The sequence below is a fragment of the Astatotilapia calliptera genome, chromosome 2, assembly GCF_964374335.1.
Source record: "Astatotilapia calliptera chromosome 2, fAstCal68.1, whole genome shotgun sequence".
NCBI lineage: Eukaryota > Metazoa > Chordata > Actinopteri > Cichliformes > Cichlidae > Astatotilapia > Astatotilapia calliptera.
Window position 1 is genome coordinate 30,681,391 of NC_137423.1, and position 19,341 is coordinate 30,700,731.

The 19,341-nt window shown below is 40.6% G+C and overlaps 2 protein-coding genes across 16 annotated transcripts in view; both read left to right on the forward strand.

The window, feature by feature from the left end:
- Nucleotides 1-19,341, forward strand: part of LOC113037327 (protocadherin gamma-A12-like) — a 98,786-nt gene that overhangs the window by 47,017 nt on the left and 32,428 nt on the right. The window lies entirely within an intron of this gene.
- The window catches only part of LOC113036849 (protocadherin gamma-C5-like), a 271,126-nt gene that overhangs the window by 37,315 nt on the left and 214,470 nt on the right, over nucleotides 1-19,341 (forward strand). Inside the window, exon 1 of one of the 15 annotated variants that reach the window (XM_026193611.2) lies at nucleotides 11,209-13,599. The exons of 12 other annotated variants lie outside the window; for them this stretch is intronic. In XM_026193611.2, the coding sequence (XP_026049396.2) occupies nucleotides 11,209-13,599 (2,391 nt within the window). Of the gene's footprint in view, nucleotides 1-11,208; nucleotides 13,600-13,817; nucleotides 17,709-19,341 lie in introns of those variants that run through there. 2 more of the 15 variants (XM_026193494.2, XM_080288515.1) reach the window with 2 other exon arrangements.

A 19,341-nucleotide genomic window follows, 5' to 3' on the forward strand; every position in this document is an offset into this window, starting at 1 on the left:
AAAGTTGCACACGGAGGCTCTCTGGTGTCCAAAGTGATCGCGGTGGACGCGGACTCCGGACAGAACGCCTGGCTGTCCTATCATATAGTCAAATCCACTGATCCGGGACTTTTTACTATTAGTGTCCACAGCGGAGAGATCAGGACACAGCGGGACATTTCTGAATCTGACAGCATGAAACAGAACCTTGTAGTGGCAGTGAAAGATAACGGACAGCCCTCTCTGTCTGCCACCTGTTCCATGTATTTACTCATTTCTGATAATTTGGCTGAGGTACCAGAACTGAAGGATCTGTCTTATAATGAGAACAATTCCAAACTGACCTCTTATCTGATCATCGCACTGGTGTCTGTCTCTACGTTTTTTCTGACTTTCATCATCATCATCCTGGGTTTGAGGTTTTGTCGCAGGAGAAAGCCCAGACTGTTGTTTGATGGAGCAGTTGCCATCCCCAGCGGTTATCTCCCTCCTAATTACACAGATGTTGATGGCACAGGAACTTTACGCAGCACTTACAACTATGACGCATACCTAACCACAGGTTCAAGAACCAGTGACTTTAAGTTTGTGACATCATACAATGACAACACGCTGCCTGCTGACCAGACTCTGAAGAAAAGTCCATCAGACTTTACAGATGTGTTTGGAGATGGCGATATGTCTCCTAAGGTAGGAAGATATCGCATGTCCTATTTTCAATAACTGTACAGCTTGTAAATATTGGTTAATTTCAAAGCGTTTGGAGGCTGTGATACTTCTGCCAATTAAGGAAATTGAATATTTTCTTTTTTCTTTTTGATAAAACACTCATACTGAGCAGGTTTTTTTCGCACGTGGTTCTTAAACTTTGCTTTTAAATAAGAAACAGACCGCTGTACAAGTAAAAAATAGATACTTTCACTTGAGGTTAATCCTCTGTTTCTTGATATGATCGTGTTTTTTCTTGTTAGTTTTTAATCTTGTACTTGTACCTTGATTTTCTTAACACTTACATGGTGTGGTGTTATGTTCTTGAGAGTTACGGTCTGTCCATCATAACGTATTCAATAGAAGAGTTAAAAAAATGAACTCTTTACTTGACAGGTTTCTGAGTATGTGTATGATAGTATTAAAGTGAATAGTATTAAATGAAAAGTTTGGTTTGGCATTCTTTGTTCATTTTGCTCAAAGGCCAAACAAAAGATTCCCTTGGGCAGTTAAGCTGTTAAGGGTTTCTTAGAGGAAAGATCCCAAAAATGCTCTAATGTTCTTACTTATCACCTTCAGTATTAAACAGATTATCACACGTGCCTATGTCCTCTGTTGTCATCACATATCATCTTAGATCTCCTGCAGGACATTTAGTATATTTTAGACAGTTCCATCACAACAATAAATAAAAGAATAACTTTTGTAAAATATGTTTTCTGACAACAGAACAATTCTACAAACCTGTCTAATGAATGGCAGGTTTCGTTGAACTTATACTGTTGGTACATGTTGACTCAAGAGCTTTGAAACACAGTCTATGGTGTCTTGTTTTATTGTTTATTTGTTTATTTAATTGGCCAAAAGTATCTGTGTTTCAATTAAAGTTAGCCAGCGTGGGTCAGAGTTGTAATACTTTTCTTGTTCTTCTGTTCGAGAGGCAGAGAGGCGGTTGGAATTGCTGTTTTTCCACTTTGCGATGAGTTTATCAGTTGCCCTTGTCTGTGTCTTTGGAGCCGACATGCAGCTGGTACTCTGTGTCTCTGTCCTTGGTGCTGAGCAGGCCTAGTCCATGCTATCCTTGGGGCTGAACCTTTTGTTTCCTCTTGTGACGTATTTTCATGGGGAATGCGCTGCTATGCTGCTATGTTTTATGTATAACTTTTTAATTATTTTTTAATTTTTAGGCTACAGTTTAACAGTTTCATTTGTTTTTATGGAGACGTGTGTTCCATTTTCCTAACAAGATTTTGCTATGACATCACATCTATTCCTAAGTATGATTAAAAATAAGGAAAAGTAGAATCACAAGTGTAACCGGATAAAAATGTTTGTGGTCACATAGTGACAATTCACGTTATACATGACTATCGGTAGCGAATTGTACATATTTATAGAAGTTGTTTCTTCATGAAAGAAGTAGTAATATCCCTCCTTTATCTTAAATCTCGTGGTAACTGAGGTAATGCTTGTATTGACATATTTTACTGAAACACTGAAAGCACTGGTTTGGTTCTTTGTTATTTTCTGTTATTATTCATTGCATATTTTTAGTGAATTAATGTTTCTTTAATGGTCTTCGTATAAGTTAAGGGCAGGGTTTTTGTGCGTCTCAAGACAAAATTCTAAAAGTTATCCAGACTATTTAGGGAGACTTAAACAGGAAAACCAAGACTGACTTTCAAGCAACGGCAAAATGTTAAAAATGCAGCCAAAATGTAAATGATGCGTGGAAAAATATACGAAGCATTTTGTGTGTTTTCAAAGTTTTGATTCGGATGAGAGATAATGCAATTTAATGGAGCCTTTAAACATCAATGAAAAAAAAGTCACATAAAGAGTAGTGAAGAAAAAATTACAGAATCCTGCCTTCATACAGCTGTGTTTGAATACCCGCGTTGAAATGTTTTTGTTAAAGTATAAAAGAGAAATGATATCTTCACGGATCAAGCAAAAACTTTTCTCCAAAACTGTTATGTGCTATTCATGCTCAGGGTGTCACTATAGACCAGCAAAGCAGGAGAATTTCAACCTACTTTGCACACCACCCATCAGTGGGTTCGACCATTCTATTTTCTGCAGTCTACAATACCAGCGACAAAAAATAGAAATATACTGATCCAGTGACTTGTTTTTAAAGATTTAAATTAACGTGTTTTAACTTCTGTAGTGCTGTCATAGGATGGCGCACAGACAGCGTGTTTGTCAAAGCCTTTGCTTTTTTTTCCTCTTTGATATAATCCAATACGCACACGGAGATCTGAGCTATTCTGCACATGAGGAGCTGAAGCGCGGATCTGTTATTGGAAATATCGCTAAAGATCTCGGGCTGGATCTGGGTCGACTGTCTGCTCGAAAACCTCGTGTTGACTTGGAAGGAAGCGAAAGACAGTATTGTGGAATAAACCAGAGAAGCGGAGAGTTTTTCGTTGCGGAGAGAATAGACCGAGAGGAGCACTGTGGAGAAAGGCCTTCGTGTGTTCTCAAATTCGACTTGCTGTTAGAGAATCCGTTGGAGCTGCACCGGTTGTCCCTGCAGGTGCAGGACATAAACGACAATGCGCCAATCTTTCCGAAAGATATTATAAAGCTGGAAATTACAGAATCAGCGGACAAAGGAGCCAGGTATCGCATTAATGCAGCACAAGATGCAGATGTAGGTCAAAATTCCGTTCAAAGCTACATTTTACAAGAAAACGCTCACTTTGTGTTCAGCATTCAGACGACAAGTTCTGGCAGTAAATACGGTGAGCTGGTTTTAGATACGGAGTTAGACCGAGAAGAGAAGCAGGAAATGAAATTACTGCTCACAGCCATGGATGGTGGCTCCCCTCGGAAATCAGGGACAGTGGTCATACACGTAATTGTTCTTGATGCTAATGATAACGCCCCCGTGTTCACAGAGGCCGTATATAGAGCCAGTATACCGGAAAACTCACCACTGAAAACTCCAGTTATCAGAGTAAACGCATCAGATGCAGATGAGGGCGTTAATGGAGAGGTTACTTATGAATTTAGTCGACTTTCTGATAAATTACAAAAGCTTTTTTCACTTGATCCGAAAACTGGAGAAATTCTTGTTACAGGTGAAATCGACTATGAAGAGGGGTCGAAATACGAAGTAATTGTTGAAGTCAAAGACGGTTATGGCCTTTCTTCAGAAGCAAAAGTTGTTATTGATATTACTGATGTGAACGACAATGCACCATTTATAAATCTGAAATCATTGTCTAACCCCATACCTGAGAACGCCCCACCTGGTACAGAGGTGGGCATCATTAACATGCAGGACAGAGACTCTGAGAATAACCGACAGGTCCGCTGCTCCATCCAGCAGGGTGTCCCCTTTAAGTTGGTTCCGTCTATTAAAAACTATTATTCTCTGGTGACCACAGGGCAACTAGACCGCGAATTAGTGTCCGATTACAACATTACAATCACTGCCACTGACGAGGGCTCTCCACCTCTGTCCTCTTCTAAAAGTGTTCAGTTATCTGTAGCTGACATCAACGACAACCCACCTGTGTTTGAGGAACAGTCGTACAGCGCATATGTGAGTGAGAATAACAAACCTGGCTCCACTTTATGTTCCATTAGTGCTCGAGACCCCGACTGGAGACAGAACGGTACAGTGGTTTATTCTCTGTTAGCTAGTGAGGTGAACGGTGCCCCGGTGTCCTCCTATCTGTCTGTGAACGGAGACACGGGTGTGATCCACGCTGTGAGGTCGTTTGATTATGAACAGTTCAGGAATTTCAAAGTCCACGTGATGGCCAGAGACAACGGTTCTCCTCCTCTCAGCAGCAACGTGACCGTGAGTGTGTTCATCTCAGATGTGAATGACAACTCTCCTCAGATCCTGTACCCCTCCCCGGAGGGCAACTCCTTCATGACCGAGCTGGTCCCCAAAGCTGCACACGGAGGCTCTCTGGTGTCCAAAGTGATCGCGGTGGACGCGGACTCCGGACAGAACGCCTGGCTGTCCTATCATATAGTCAAATCCACTGATCCGGGACTTTTTACCATTGGTGTCCACAGCGGAGAGATCAGGACACAGCGGGACATTTCTGAATCTGACAGCATGAAACAGAACCTTGTAGTGGCAGTGAAAGATAACGGACAGCCCTCTCTGTCTGCCACCTGTTCCATGTATTTACTTATTTCTGATAACTTGGCTGAGGTGCCAGAACTGAAGGATCTGTCTTATAATGAGAGCAATTCCAAACTGACCTCTTATCTGATCATCGCACTGGTTTCTGTGTCCACCTTTTTCCTGACTTTTATCATCATCATCCTGGGCTTCAGGTTTTGTCGTAGGAGAAAGCCCAGACTGTTGTTTGATGGAGCAGTTGCCATCCCCAGCGGTTATCTCCCTCCTAATTACGCAGATGTTGATGGCACAGGAACTTTACGCAGCACTTATAATTATGACGCGTACCTGACCACAGGTTCTAGAACCAGTGACTTTAAGTTTGTGACATCGTACAATGACAACACGCTGCCTGCTGACCAGACTCTGAAGAAAAGTCCATCAGACTTTGGTGATGTATTCGGCGACTGCAATCCTTCACCAGAGGTAGGAACAGGCGTTTTACATTCATTTTCTGTCTTCCTCACAGTCTTGCAGCGATGCAGAAAGTACTTTTATGAACACAATCAATCTATTTTTCTTGCGCTTTTTAAAATATTTATTTTAAGTAACATATCACATGCCAGAGTAAACAAAAATTCCTTGGGTAAGTTCCGTTAGCAGTTTGGGCACGCTTCACTGTGTCTTTCACGTGTTCTAAATGTGCGTGATGTGATAGTTCATTACTAATTAATTATATACTTTATTATTTTAATTCTCTTCAGTAAAACTGTTTAGCTTATTGCGTTTTCTCTGGTTTAAACTTTTGAGCACTATATCCGCTTCTTCATCCTGTCTCTGACCTTGTTGCTGAACAAACTGAACTGGCTGCGCGTGGTATTAATATTCAGGAAAAACTTTCTGGATTTTTAGATTTGTTTTCCATTTTGAAAACACTTTAGATTACAGTGAAGTTATTTTCACCAACACATATGTGCCTCATTTATTGTGTTGCAGTTTGTCTTTTAAATAAATTACCTTTTATTATTAGGAAAACAGATCATATCATTGGAGTGACTAAAGTAAAATGGTTATCGGCGGCCTAGTGTTTAAGCGTCTGTAACTGAAGTATTACATGTCTATTTTGTTTTCTACGCCGTTAACCGCGCTTTTCTGAATGTTTATAATTGTCTGTTACTATTTAAGATCCCTCAGGAATCATAATGTAAACATCTCCTTTACCGTTTTATACGGAGTGAAACATAAACACCAAAATAGCCCTCGTTTAGGTCAGTTTGAAATTTATCACTCATTTTAATTATCTGTTAGGTCATAGTCGTGGCCTTCGGTGATATCGGTTAAACATTTTTTTTAAACTTGTCATTGGAAATTTATTGGAACTTTTTTGGGGGGGAGAAAGGGAAAGAAAAATTGTTGCAAGACATAGAGAGAGAAAGTGTTAAAGAAGGTTGGAGAGTTTTTGACTTCGATGTGATTTTGAAATGCCTTACATTAAAACTAGAGGAAATGATCTGCTGAAAATGTTGTATCGCACGTCAAAGTTTTCTATGATTATCGCATTCTTTAGAAGGACCACCTTAGAGAGACATTATTTTCAAAACCTTGTAACACATGATATGAGCATCTCCGTTGAATTAAACATATAGCACAAAATAAATAAATAAATAAATAAATAAATAACAAAGAAAAATAAAAAATAGCGCATTATTACACTTTCTTACGATTTTATTAAAGTTTACTTTTGAACAACCACTTTGTCAAAAAAAAAAACACCAACAACAAAAACAACAACAACAACAAAAACAACAACAGAAAAGGCATTTAAAAATACTTTCTGATATTATTATATATCCTTTGCACTCACGGTGTCACTATACACCAGCTATGGACTTAGTGTTGAACCCATGTTGCACACCACCCATCAGAACGAGCACACTGCTTTATCTAGTCATCAACAGCATCGACAGTTGCTTGAAAGGCTCATATACTGATCTAGGGACGTATTTCTTAAGGGTTCAAATAGCGTGTTTTAAACTGTTTAGTGCTTTCTCAGGATGATGCAGAGCCGAAGTCTTTGTCAAAGCCTCAGTTTTGTGTTTCTCTTTGTTATGGCGCAATACGCAAACGGAGATCTGAGCTATTCCGTACAAGAGGAGCTGAAACGCGGATCTGTTATTGGAAATATCGCTAAAGATCTCGGGCTGGATCTTGGTCGACTGTCTGCTCGAAAACCTCGTGTTGACTTGGAAGGAAGCGAAAGACAGTATTGTGGAATAAACCAGAGAAGCGGAGATTTATTCGTTGCGGAGAGAATAGACCGAGAGGAGCACTGTGGAGAAAGGCCTTCGTGTGTTCTCAAATTCGACTTGCTGTTAGAGAATCCGTTGGAGCTGCACCGGTTGTCCCTGCAGGTGCAGGACATAAACGACAATGCGCCAATCTTTCCGAAAGATATTATAAAGCTGGAAATTAGAGAATCAGCGGACAAAGGAGCCAGGTATCGCATTAATAGAGCACATGACGCAGATGTAGGTCAAAATTCCGTTCAAAGCTACATTTTACAAGAAAACGCTCACTTTGTGTTCAGCATTCAGACGACAAGTTCTGGCAGTAAATACGGTGAGCTGGTTTTAGATACGGAGTTAGACCGAGAAGAGAAGCAGGAAATGAAATTACTGCTCACAGCCATGGATGGTGGCTCCCCTCGGAAATCGGGGACAGTGGTCATACACGTAATTGTTCTTGATGCTAATGATAACGCCCCCGTGTTCACAGAGGCCGTATATAGAGCCAGTATACCGGAAAACTCACCACTGAAAACTCCAGTTATCAGAGTAAACGCATCAGATGCAGATGAGGGCGTTAATGGAGAGGTTACTTATGAATTTAGTCGACCTTCTGATAAATTAGAAAAGCTTTTTTCACTTGATCCCAAAACTGGAGAAATTCTTGTTACAGGTGATATCGATTATGAAGAGGGGTCGAAATACGAATTGCCTGTTGAAGCAAAAGACGGTTATGGCCTGTCTTCAGAAGCAAAAGTTATTATTGATATAACTGATGAGAACGACAATGCACCATTTATAAATCTGAAATCATTGTCTAACCCCATACCTGAGAACGCCCCACCTGGTACAGAGGTGGGCATCATTAACGTGCAGGACAGAGACTCTGAGAATAACCGACAGGTCCGCTGCTCCATCCAGCAGGGTGTCCCCTTTAAGTTGGTTCCTTCTATTAAAAACTATTATTCTCTGGTGACCACAGGACAACTGGACCGCGAACTAGTGTCCGATTACAACATTACAATCACTGCCACTGACGAGGGCTCCCCACCTCTGTCGTCGACTAAAAGTGTTCAGTTATCTGTAGCTGACATCAACGACAACCCACCTGTGTTTGAGGAACAGTCGTACAGCGCATATGTGAGTGAGAATAACAAACCTGGCTCCACGTTATGTTCCGTTAGTGCTCGAGACCCCGACTGGAGACAGAACGGTACAGTGGTTTATTCTCTGTTAGCTGGTGAGGTGAACGGTGCCCCGGTGTCCTCTTATCTGTCTGTGAACGGAGACACGGGTGTGATCCACGCTGTGAGGTCGTTTGATTACGAACAGTTCAGGAGTTTTAAAGTCCACGTGATGGCCAGAGACAACGGTTCTCCTCCTCTAAGCAGCAACGTGACCGTGAGTGTGTTCATCTCAGATGTGAATGACAACTCTCCTCAGATCCTGTACCCCTCCCCGGAGGGCAATTCCTTCATGACCGAGCTGGTCCCCAAAGCTGCACACGGAGGCTCTCTGGTGTCCAAAGTGATCGCGGTGGACGCGGACTCCGGACAGAACGCCTGGCTGTCCTATCAAATAGTCAAATCTACTGATTCGGGACTTTTTACTATTGGTGTCCACAGCGGAGAGATCAGGACACAGCGGGACATTTCTGAATCTGACAGCATGAAACAGAACCTTGTAGTGGCAGTGAAAGATAACGGACAGCCCTCTCTGTCTGCCACCTGTTCCATGTATTTACTTATTTCTGATAACTTGGCTGAGGTGCCAGAACTGAAGGATCTGTCTTATAATGAGAGCAATTCCAAACTGACCTCTTATCTGATCATCGCGCTGGTGTCTGTGTCCACGTTTTTTCTGACTTTCATCATCATCATTCTGGGTTTGAGGTTTTGTCGCAGGAGAAAGCCCAGACTGTTGTTTGATGGAGCAGTTGCCATCCCCAGCGGTTATCTCCCTCCTAATTACGCAGATGTTGATGGCACAGGAACTTTACGCAGCACTTACAATTATGACGCGTACCTAACCACAGGTTCAAGAACCAGTGATTTTAAGTTTGTGACATCATACAATGACAACACGCTGCCTGCTGACCAGACTCTGAAGAAAAGTCCATCAGACTTTGCTGATGTATTCGGGGACTGCGATACTGCCACTGAGGTATGATGCATAATTATTCCCTTCACATTAGTTCCAATGAGACAGCCACGCTTCTCTCAATCTTGTTATTTGCCATTCAGGTTTTATTTTGGTGTTTACTTTGAGACGTTCGAGGACTGTTCGTTGAAAATTCGCTTTGCTGACTCAAGGTTTCCGATTTTCTTACACATTTCAGACTTTTTGTTCACTTATTTGATAGTGTTCACGCGGAAGAAATTCATGGTGTTTATGTTATTTTAAAATTAATTTCTGCTGCTATACAGTTTAAGTTTGACTAGAGAATGTCTTTTGCGTCTCTCTTACTCTATCCATGGTGCTGAAGTTTTTGGTTTGTTTGTTTGATATTAGTAGACATTGAGCATAGCTGATTGTTATACATAAGTCTTTGTGCACCTTCAACAAGAAGACTGAATGTCTTTGTTTGCTTCGGTGTAGTTTGGCTTCGTTTATCTGTGATTTTGTTAAAGAAATTGCCTCCCTCCAGTGAGTCTGTTTCTTTTAATAGGTGCCAGTTGTACATTTCATGATGATTTCCTAATTATTTATTTTCTTCGCGCATGTCGTTCCTATGTATCTTACGCGATATTTGAAATACCAGAAAGACCCTCCCCACATATATCATGCCCTTTGCGCTCTATAAATGAACGTTTCAACCAAAAGTTTTGTCTTACAGAACTTGAAAGTTTTTTTATGGTGTTAAATAACATGTTACGACCTCAAATTTCACTGACAGCCAGCCGGTACCTTAAATGAAGAAACTTCCAGCCGGCATATGAATTTCACAAATGCACTGTAATTTTTGGTTAAACTAAACATCTTATGTGAGGCATTTGCTGTATCCACGCGTTTAATGAAATGGTATGGTCTCTTTGCTTAGACTTGATAAAGATTATTGATCAGTCTGTCTTTAATTATGTCTAGCATCAGCATTAAATCGGTTCGTAGTTTCACCACATGTAAACCTTCATCTTACAAACACAGTCTGCTGTCAGAAAAATCCGCAACAGCTTAAACATTTTATTCATCAGGACAGATTTAAGCAATCAGAGAAAATACTTTTTCCCCACAAAATGTATTACCGATGTTTCCAAAGATTCCACACTCTTAAAATGTTCGCTGAACAGTAATTATTTAAAAGAAATTTGTCTTTAACTGCAGTGTTTTAGCAGAGTAAAAACTGCAGTGGTGAAAATATAAAGTCAGAATTTACAATCTAAAAAACAGAATAATTCAGGAAGTTTACTTTAAAAGGAAAATGCTTACGTTTTATTTTTGACATTTTCCACCTCTAAAACGAGAAAAGTGTTGTTTTTTTTAAATAATGTAACTGTTACAGGCTATACATGAATGTATTCAATACAGCTTTTTCTCAGTTTTACTTAATACATTTTTAAACAGGAAGGTGGAAATGTAAAACAGGAAAGTGCGCTAAGAATGAAAATAACGATCATAGTTTCATTAGTGAGAGAGAGTCATGACATCATGGAATATAGGTTTGGCACTTCATACAATATTTATAATTTAAATGCTCCAGCTTATAGTTTTTTGTGGAATGACTTGAAATATAAAATTAATTTGAAAACATGAAGCTCTTGAAGGAAACATGGTTTAGTTTGGTGTTGACCTACCCTGTATAGCAGTTGTATATAATTATCTGGCAAACTTAATTTATCTCTTTGTTCTCACAACGTTTTTGTAGATTCGACTGGCAATTTTCTCTGAACACGTCTCTGTTTGAAATTAAATCATACTGTTGTGTTGTTATACCTAGAGAAATACCCATGGGGTCAGTGTGTGCCAGCAAATGAGAGACTGCAATAATACCCCACCCTTCACTGTCTATGACTTTCAACCTCGGATCTGTAGTTGGAGTTATTTTTCGGAAAAGGTTTGGTGAATGTTTCGCGTATGGAAGGATACTGGTCATTGTAGATCTTACTTGCAAAATTGCTAGCAAAATTTGTTTTTTTCCCCGCAGTAACAATGGGATACAGCGTATTCGCGCTGCACTGCGGCCTTGCTTTTATGTCTATTGCCTTAGGGACCGTTAGTGGAGACGTGAGCTATTCTGTGTCAGAGGAGATAAAACGTGGATCTATAATTGGAAATATCGCTAAGGATCTGGGACTTGATTTCGGGAGACTGTCCGTTCGAAAGGCTCGTATAGATACAGAGGATAGCGGTGTAAAGTATTGCAGCGTAAATCTCAATACTGGCGAGTTAATTGTACAAGAAAGGATCGACCGAGAGGGGCTTTGTGCTAAAAAAGCGTCGTGTGTTCTGAAACAGGAGCTAGTGCTGGAAAATCCTCTAGAACTGCACCGCATTCATATCCACGTTCAAGATATCAACGATAACTCACCACAGTTTAAAGAGGAATCACTTAAGATTGAAATACGGGAGTCAGCGGATAAAGGCGAACGTTTTCTTGTCGGCGAAGCTCACGACGCTGACATCGGAGAAAATGCTGTGCAGGGCTATTCACTTCAGCAGAATGATCATTTCAAACTAAATGTGAACACAAAGGCGAGTGGTCGTAAATACTGTGAACTAGTCTTAGAGAAAGAACTGGACAGGGAGGACAAAAAAGAGATTGTGCTGTTACTTACCGCCTTCGATGGAGGCTCTCCACAGAGATCGGGCACTGTTGTCATACACGTCACTGTACTGGATGCTAATGATAATGTACCAGTGTTTGGTCAGAATGTCTATGAAGCAAGTCTGTCTGAAAACTCTCCTCTGGAAACATTAGTAATCACAGTGAGTGCCACTGATCCAGATGAAGGTTTAAATAGCGAAATTACTTATGGATTTGATCATGTTTCAGATGAAAACAGCGATGTGTTTTCATTAAACCCCAAAACTGGAGAAGTGAGAGTGGCTGGAGCAATTGATTACGAGAAAGTATCATCATATGAAATGCAGATAAGCGCTAAAGATGGATTAGGGTTAGTTTCATATTCAACATTAAATATTGAAGTCACTGACGTTAACGACAATGCACCAGTAATACATCTTAAATCAATGTCTAACCCGATACCAGAGAACGCGTCACCTGGTACAGAGGTGGGCATCATTAACGTGCAGGACAGAGACTCTGAGAATAACCGACAGGTCCGCTGCTCCATCCAGCAGGGTGTTCCCTTTAAGTTGGTTCCTTCTATTAAAAACTATTATTCTCTGGTGACCACGGGACAACTGGACCGTGAACTAGTGTCCAATTACAACATTACAATCACTGCCACTGACGAGGGCTCTCCACCTCTGTCCTCCTCTAACAGTGTTCAGTTATCTGTAGCTGACATCAACGACAACCCACCTGTGTTTGAGGAACAGTCGTACAGCGCATATGTGAGTGAGAATAACAAACCGGGCTCCACTTTATGTTCCGTTAGTGCTCGAGACCCCGACTGGAGACAGAACGGTACAGTGGTTTATTCTCTGTTAGCTGGTGAGGTGAACGGTGCCCCGGTGTCCTCGTATCTGTCTGTGAACGGAGACACGGGTGTGATCCACGCTGTGAGGTCGTTTGATTATGAACAGTTCAGGAGTTTTAAAGTCCACGTGATGGCCAGAGACAATGGTTCTCCTCCTCTCAGCAGCAACGTGACCGTGAGTGTGTTCATCTCAGATATGAATGACAACTCTCCTCAGATCCTGTACCCCTCCCCGGAGGGCAATTCCTTCATGACCGAGCTGGTCCCCAAAGCTGCACACGGAGGCTCTCTGGTGTCCAAAGTGATCGCGGTGGACGCAGACTCCGGACAGAACGCTTGGTTGTCCTATCATATAGTCAAATCCACTGATCCAGGACTTTTTACTATTGGTGTCCACAGCGGAGAGATCAGGACACAGCGGGACATTTCTGAATCTGACAGCATGAAACAGAACCTTGTAGTGGCAGTGAAAGATAACGGACAGCCCTCTCTGTCTGCCACCTGTTCCATGTATTTACTTATTTCTGATAACTTGGCTGAGGTGCCAGAACTGAAGGATCTGTCTTATAATGAGAGCAATTCCAAACTGACCTCTTATCTAATCATCGCGCTGGTGTCTGTGTCCACCTTTTTCCTGACTTTTATCATCATCATCCTGGGTTTGAGGTTTTGTCGCAGGAGAAAGCCCAGACTGTTGTTTGATGGAGCAGTTGCCATCCCCAGCGGTTATCTCCCTCCTAATTACGCAGATGTTGATGGTGCAGGGACTTTACGCAGTGCTTATAATTACGACGCGTACCTGACCACAGGTTCTAGAACCAGTGACTTTAAGTTTGTGACATCATACAATGACAACACGCTGCCTGCTGACCAGACTCTGAAGAAAAGTCCATCAGACTTTGTTGATGTGTTTGGGGACAGCGATGGTTCTCCTGAGGTAGGATCATTTCATTGTCACCAAAAAAATCTTTTCGTCGTCCCAAAAATAAACTTGAATGATTCTGCAACCTCATTTGATTTACCTTGTTGCTTTTGTTCATTAGTAACGTAAGCATCTTGCAATTTCATTATTTTTTTCTCTGTCCTTGGTTCTGAACTGCGTTTTTGCGCTGTTCCTGGAATCGTTTTGTGTGAGTTTTAAGTCCACTTTTCTCTTCTTTTTTTTTTCCTAATGCATGTTTTCGAAATTTGAGAGACCACCGATTTGGTTTGTCCAAAGTTGCGTTGTTTCTGGTTTGTGTAGTAGTATAAACACCTTCTTATTTACATCATTCTTGTCTGTCCTTGGTCCTGAACTCGGCTTGACATTTTAATGCTCTTCTAAAGATAGTTTTTTGTTTTGTGCTTTCTTCTTCTCTTTACCTTTCTTTCTTTCTTTGTTTTAGAAACACTGCCACCGTTATAGCACACCTAAATACAATATTTTTAGTATTTAGGTGTGATAATAGTTTTCGCATAAATAAGGATGTCTAATTGATAATGAAGCTGTTCCTTTTACGTTTGTGTTGGCCATTAAAAATGTCATTCTTTTTTCATTTTTCTTTAATTGTTACTGAAAAGAAGAAGGTATGGACATGTCTCTATTGCTCATGTTCTAAATGAACGTGATAAAGAGCGCACATTCTATTACTCTTTGTTCTAACTGTCTTACATTTTAAATTTTTACATATTTCATTTAAAGAAATCTTCTTTCAGTCATAATTGTTCTTATGAATCCTTTACGTTAAGTTCTCAGCGTTGATAGAAATCGAACCCTTCAACGGTCTTTCAAAATTCTTGCAGCAGTGTTCATAGTCACTTTGTCGTTTTTTTTTTCGTTATCTATTCGTTGTATCAATTTTAAAATGGTTACTAATCCTTCTGAAAGCGCACTGTGTGGATCACCGTTTGTTCACCCTCAGTTAATTGGACGAATACATTTGAGCCTTTTTTTGACCCTCTCTATCTATTACAATGAGAATCCCAGGACTCTTCAGAAATACAAAACGATTTCACAGCAAGTCATCAAAAAGTAACGCTACGTTTTTGCACATAAAACATCACGAAGAACTTAGAATTTTGATAAAAGAGAAACTAACAGGAATAACAACAAAAAAGAAAAAAAAACGAGAGAGAAAAAGCTCTCTCCCCTTTCAACTTAAATCATAGTGCAGAGTCTGTGTCTAGGATCATTCTTTTGACTCGTCAAAGCTGTCTGGAAACAGAGAAACGGTTATTTTACCTTTTTTTTAGTTTCCATTGCAGCTGGATCATTACCTAATTTCATTATATATTTTATAACTACCTATATTTTCAGCCATTAAAAGTAATAATAAAATAGCAAAGCAACTATCTATATATTTTTTACTCGCCCGTTCACAGTGAATGGCTCTACAGAATATCAAAATTTATTACATATTAAATTAAAAAAAAAAACTTCACGTTGCCATACCTCAGTAAATACTCATGGTGTCAGTGTGCGCCAGTAAACGTGAAGACCTGATCATTCTCCACCCTTCTGTCTCAGCGAATTCAAAGCCCGGTTCTCCTTTTGTAACGCAGTTGGAAAATATCTCCTCGCGTATGACTCCAGTTTCACAGTGACTTTAAAGATTCTTTGGGCATTTTTACTGTCTTGACTTTATGTTTACCTCTCATGTGCCATTTCTGATGGTAACAATGGGATACACCATATTTGCGCTGCACTGCGGCCTTGCTTTTATTTTTCTTTCTCTCCGCTTTGTCATCGGAGACATGAGCTACTCTATCCCGGAGGAGATGACACGTGGATCTATAATTGGAAATATCGCTAAGGATCTGGGACTCGATTTGGGCAGACTGTCCGCTCGAAAAGCTCGTATAGATACAGAGGATAGTGGTGTCAAGTACTGCAGCGTAAATCTCAATACTGGCGAGTTAATTGTACAAGAAAGGATCGACCGAGAGGGGCTTTGTGCGAAAAAGGCGTCGTGTGTTCTGAAACAGGAGCTAGTGCTGGAAAATCCTTTGGAATTGCACCGCATTCATATTCGCGTTCAAGACATCAACGATAACTCGCCTCAGTTTAAGGAGGAGTCACTCAACTTTGAAATACACGAACTGGCAGTCAAAGGTACAGGCTTTCCCCTAGATGAAGCTCACGATGCAGACATCGGAGAAAATGCTGTTCAGGGTTATTCACTTCAGCAAAATGATCACTTCAGATTAAACGTTAAATCCAAAGGTGGTGGGAGAAAATATGGCGAACTAGTCTTAGACAAAGAACTAGACAGGGAAGACAAAAAAGAGATTGTGCTGTTACTTACCGCCTTCGATGGAGGCTCTCCACAGAGATCAGGCACTGTGGTCATACACGTCACTGTACTGGATGCTAATGATAATGTCCCGGTGTTTAGTCAGAATGTCTATAAAGCTAGTCTCCACGAAAACTCCCCTCTGGATACTGTTGTTCTCACAGTTAGCGCCACAGATGCAGATGAAGGTGTAAATGGTGAAGTTAATTATGGGTTTGACCACGTCTCTGAAGAAAGACAAGATTTTTCTTTGGACCCTAAAACAGGAGCAGTGAGAGTGGCTGGAGCAATTGATTATGAAAAGGAATCGTCGTATGAAATCCAGATTACTGCGAAAGATGGTTTGGGATTAGCATCATATGCTACTCTGTTAATTGAGATTACGGATGTAAATGATAATGCACCAGTTATAAATCTGAAATCACTATCTAACCCCATACCTGAGAACGTGCCACGTGGTACAGAGGTGGGCATCATTAACGTGCAGGACAGAGACTCTGAGAATAACCGACAGGTCCGCTGCTCCATCCAGCAGGGTGTTCCCTTTAAGTTGGTTCCTTCTATTAAAAACTATTATTCTCTGGTGACCACAGGACAGCTGGACCGCGAACTAGTGTCTGATTACAACATTACAATCACTGCCACCGACGAGGGCTCTCCACCTCTGTCGTCAACTAAAAGTGTTCAGTTATCTGTAGCTGACATCAACGACAACCCACCTGTGTTTGATGAGCAGTCGTACAGCGCATATGTGAGTGAGAATAACAAACCGGGCTCCACTTTATGTTCCGTTACTGCTCGAGACCCCGACTGGAGACAGAACGGTACAGTGGTTTATTCTCTGTTAGCTGGTGAGGTGAACGGTGCCCCGGTGTCCTCGTATCTGTCTGTGAACGGAGACACGGGTGTGATCCACGCTGTGAGGTCGTTTGATTATGAACAGTTTAGGAGTTTTAAAGTCCACGTGGTGGCCAGAGACAATGGTTCTCCTCCCCTCAGCAGCAACGTGACCGTGAGTGTGTTCATCTCAGATGTGAATGACAACTCTCCTCAGATCCTGTACCCCTCCCCAGAGGGCAATTCCTTCATGACCGAGCTGGTCCCCAAAGCTGCACACGGAGGCTCTCTGGTGTCCAAAGTGATCGCGGTGGACGCGGACTCCGGACAGAACGCCTGGCTGTCCTATCAAATAGTCAAATCCACTGATCCGGGACTTTTTACTATTGGTGTCCATAGCGGAGAGATCAGGACACTGCGGGACATTTCTGAATCTGACAGCATGAAACAGAACCTTGTAGTGGCAGTGAAAGATAACGGACAGCCCTCTCTGTCTGCCACCTGTTCCATGTATTTACTTATTTCTGATAACTTGGCTGAGGTGCCAGAACTGAAAGATCTGTCTTATAATGAGAGCAATTCCAAACTGACCTCTTATCTGATCATAGCGCTGGTTTCTGTGTCCACCTTTTTCCTGACTTTTATCATCATCATCCTGGGTTTGAGGTTTTGTCGCAGGAGAAAGCCCAGACTGTTATTTGACGGAGCAGTCGCCATCCCCAGCGGTTATCTCCCTCCTAATTACGCAGATGTTGATGGCACAGGAACTTTACGCAGCGCTTACAATTATGATGCGTACCTGACCACAGGTTCTAGAACCAGTGACTTTAAGTTTGTGACATCATACAATGACAACACGCTGCCTGCTGACCAGACTCTGAAGAAAAGTCCATCAGACTTTGCTGATGTGTTTGGAGATAGTGATAGGACTCCTGAGGTAGGAGGATACCCTTTGTCCTATTTTCATTATTTTTCTTCTCTCACTTGTTTTAAGTTTTTGTTGATGGATATTTAAATAAGCCAACTTTCTTTCCTAACAATAACAGCGTTAATGTACAAAAAACTACAATCCTTTATTTTGGTTCTACTTTCATTGTTATTTAGCCTGTGTGTTTCATATTGTCTCTGTCTTTCTTTGTTGCATTCTCCCTCACAGATGTGTCCTTCCCTGTGGTACAATTTTGTAGAAGAGTAACATTTTCAGTTAACATTTTCATGTTTTGCTTTATTTTGGTGTTTTGGTCGAAGCACAGCCATAAAGCTGGTTTTTAGCATTTTTGGTCCAACTCCTTCTTCCCACAAAACCTACCTTGAGATAAAATTTCATCATATTGCATTATATCTATAGGCTTGACTTCTGTCTTGGTATTCATTTTCCTGGTAGTCCAGCAGTTTTTTACTGATCAAGTGTGTTTGGACTTCCACAGGTATTATTTTTTATCTAATTAGAGACTTTAAGGTTATGTGGTTGAAACATTAAGTTCTATATAAGTTTTTTTCTCATATAGATGATGGAATTTATTATTTTAATACCTTTGGCCTACATAAAAGTTGACAAGTTGACAGTCACTTTTTAAAGTTTGACATGTTTTCATATTGTTTTCAGTTTGAGCAGTAAAATGATAAAGACAATCACTTAGAAGAATAAAGATTAGAATCACATGTTTAGGAAAAAAACAAATGCAACAGGTCCGAAGACTTGACAGAAAGAAAGGCTTCTCTAATAACAATATAAACTAGTGATTAATAGGCTTAGTAACACCATACAATGCAACTCAGTGTAAGTAATCAGCCTCACTATACTGCTAAAATTGTTAATACATTCTCCTCAATAGTCCTTGATCATTGTTGAATAGAAAATATTATCATTGGCCATGTTTACAAAAGTATATTATTTCTCATAGAGGACACAGTTAATAATCATTCTATTTACATATTTTATAGAACCATAATCCTGAGAATTATGTTTTGTTTTGTTTGTGTAGCACATTGTTATATACAGCATGGTCCAAAAGATGGATGCATACACCTTCTTTTTTGTTAGGAAAAGTTGGTCTTTTAGTGGTCTTTCAAAGCTTTGGTGTTGACAAAAATAGTTATTAACATTTCTCTTGAGAGTGGCTTAATATTTCTCCTTTGTCGGCGTGAAGTTGGTTCATCACAGGTGTCCTACCCCAGAGTAGGCACTCCCACAGAGTTTATATTATTCTCACTCATATTGTACTGTATTGCATTATCATTTTCTCTCCTATTGTGATACTTACACACTCTTCTTTTCCTGAAAGAAATATCACACTTAAATTAACTTAAAAATAGGACTTTTGCCAGTTGCCCAATACAAAATATATTTATGTTTGAAACAGACCCAAACTGTGTATCCTTGTCTTGCACTTGCTCTCTCTCTCTCTCTCTGACTGTATGCTTGTGTTTTACTTAGCAATTCTGCATCTGATGAAGTTTCTTTTCTGTCTCTCAGCTGAGTGTAATAAGCTTCTGATGATACGGTCAGTTTAGTGATCAGGCTTCATATGCAACTTGTTAACATCTAGTTCAAAGTGGTTTTGAGTGTA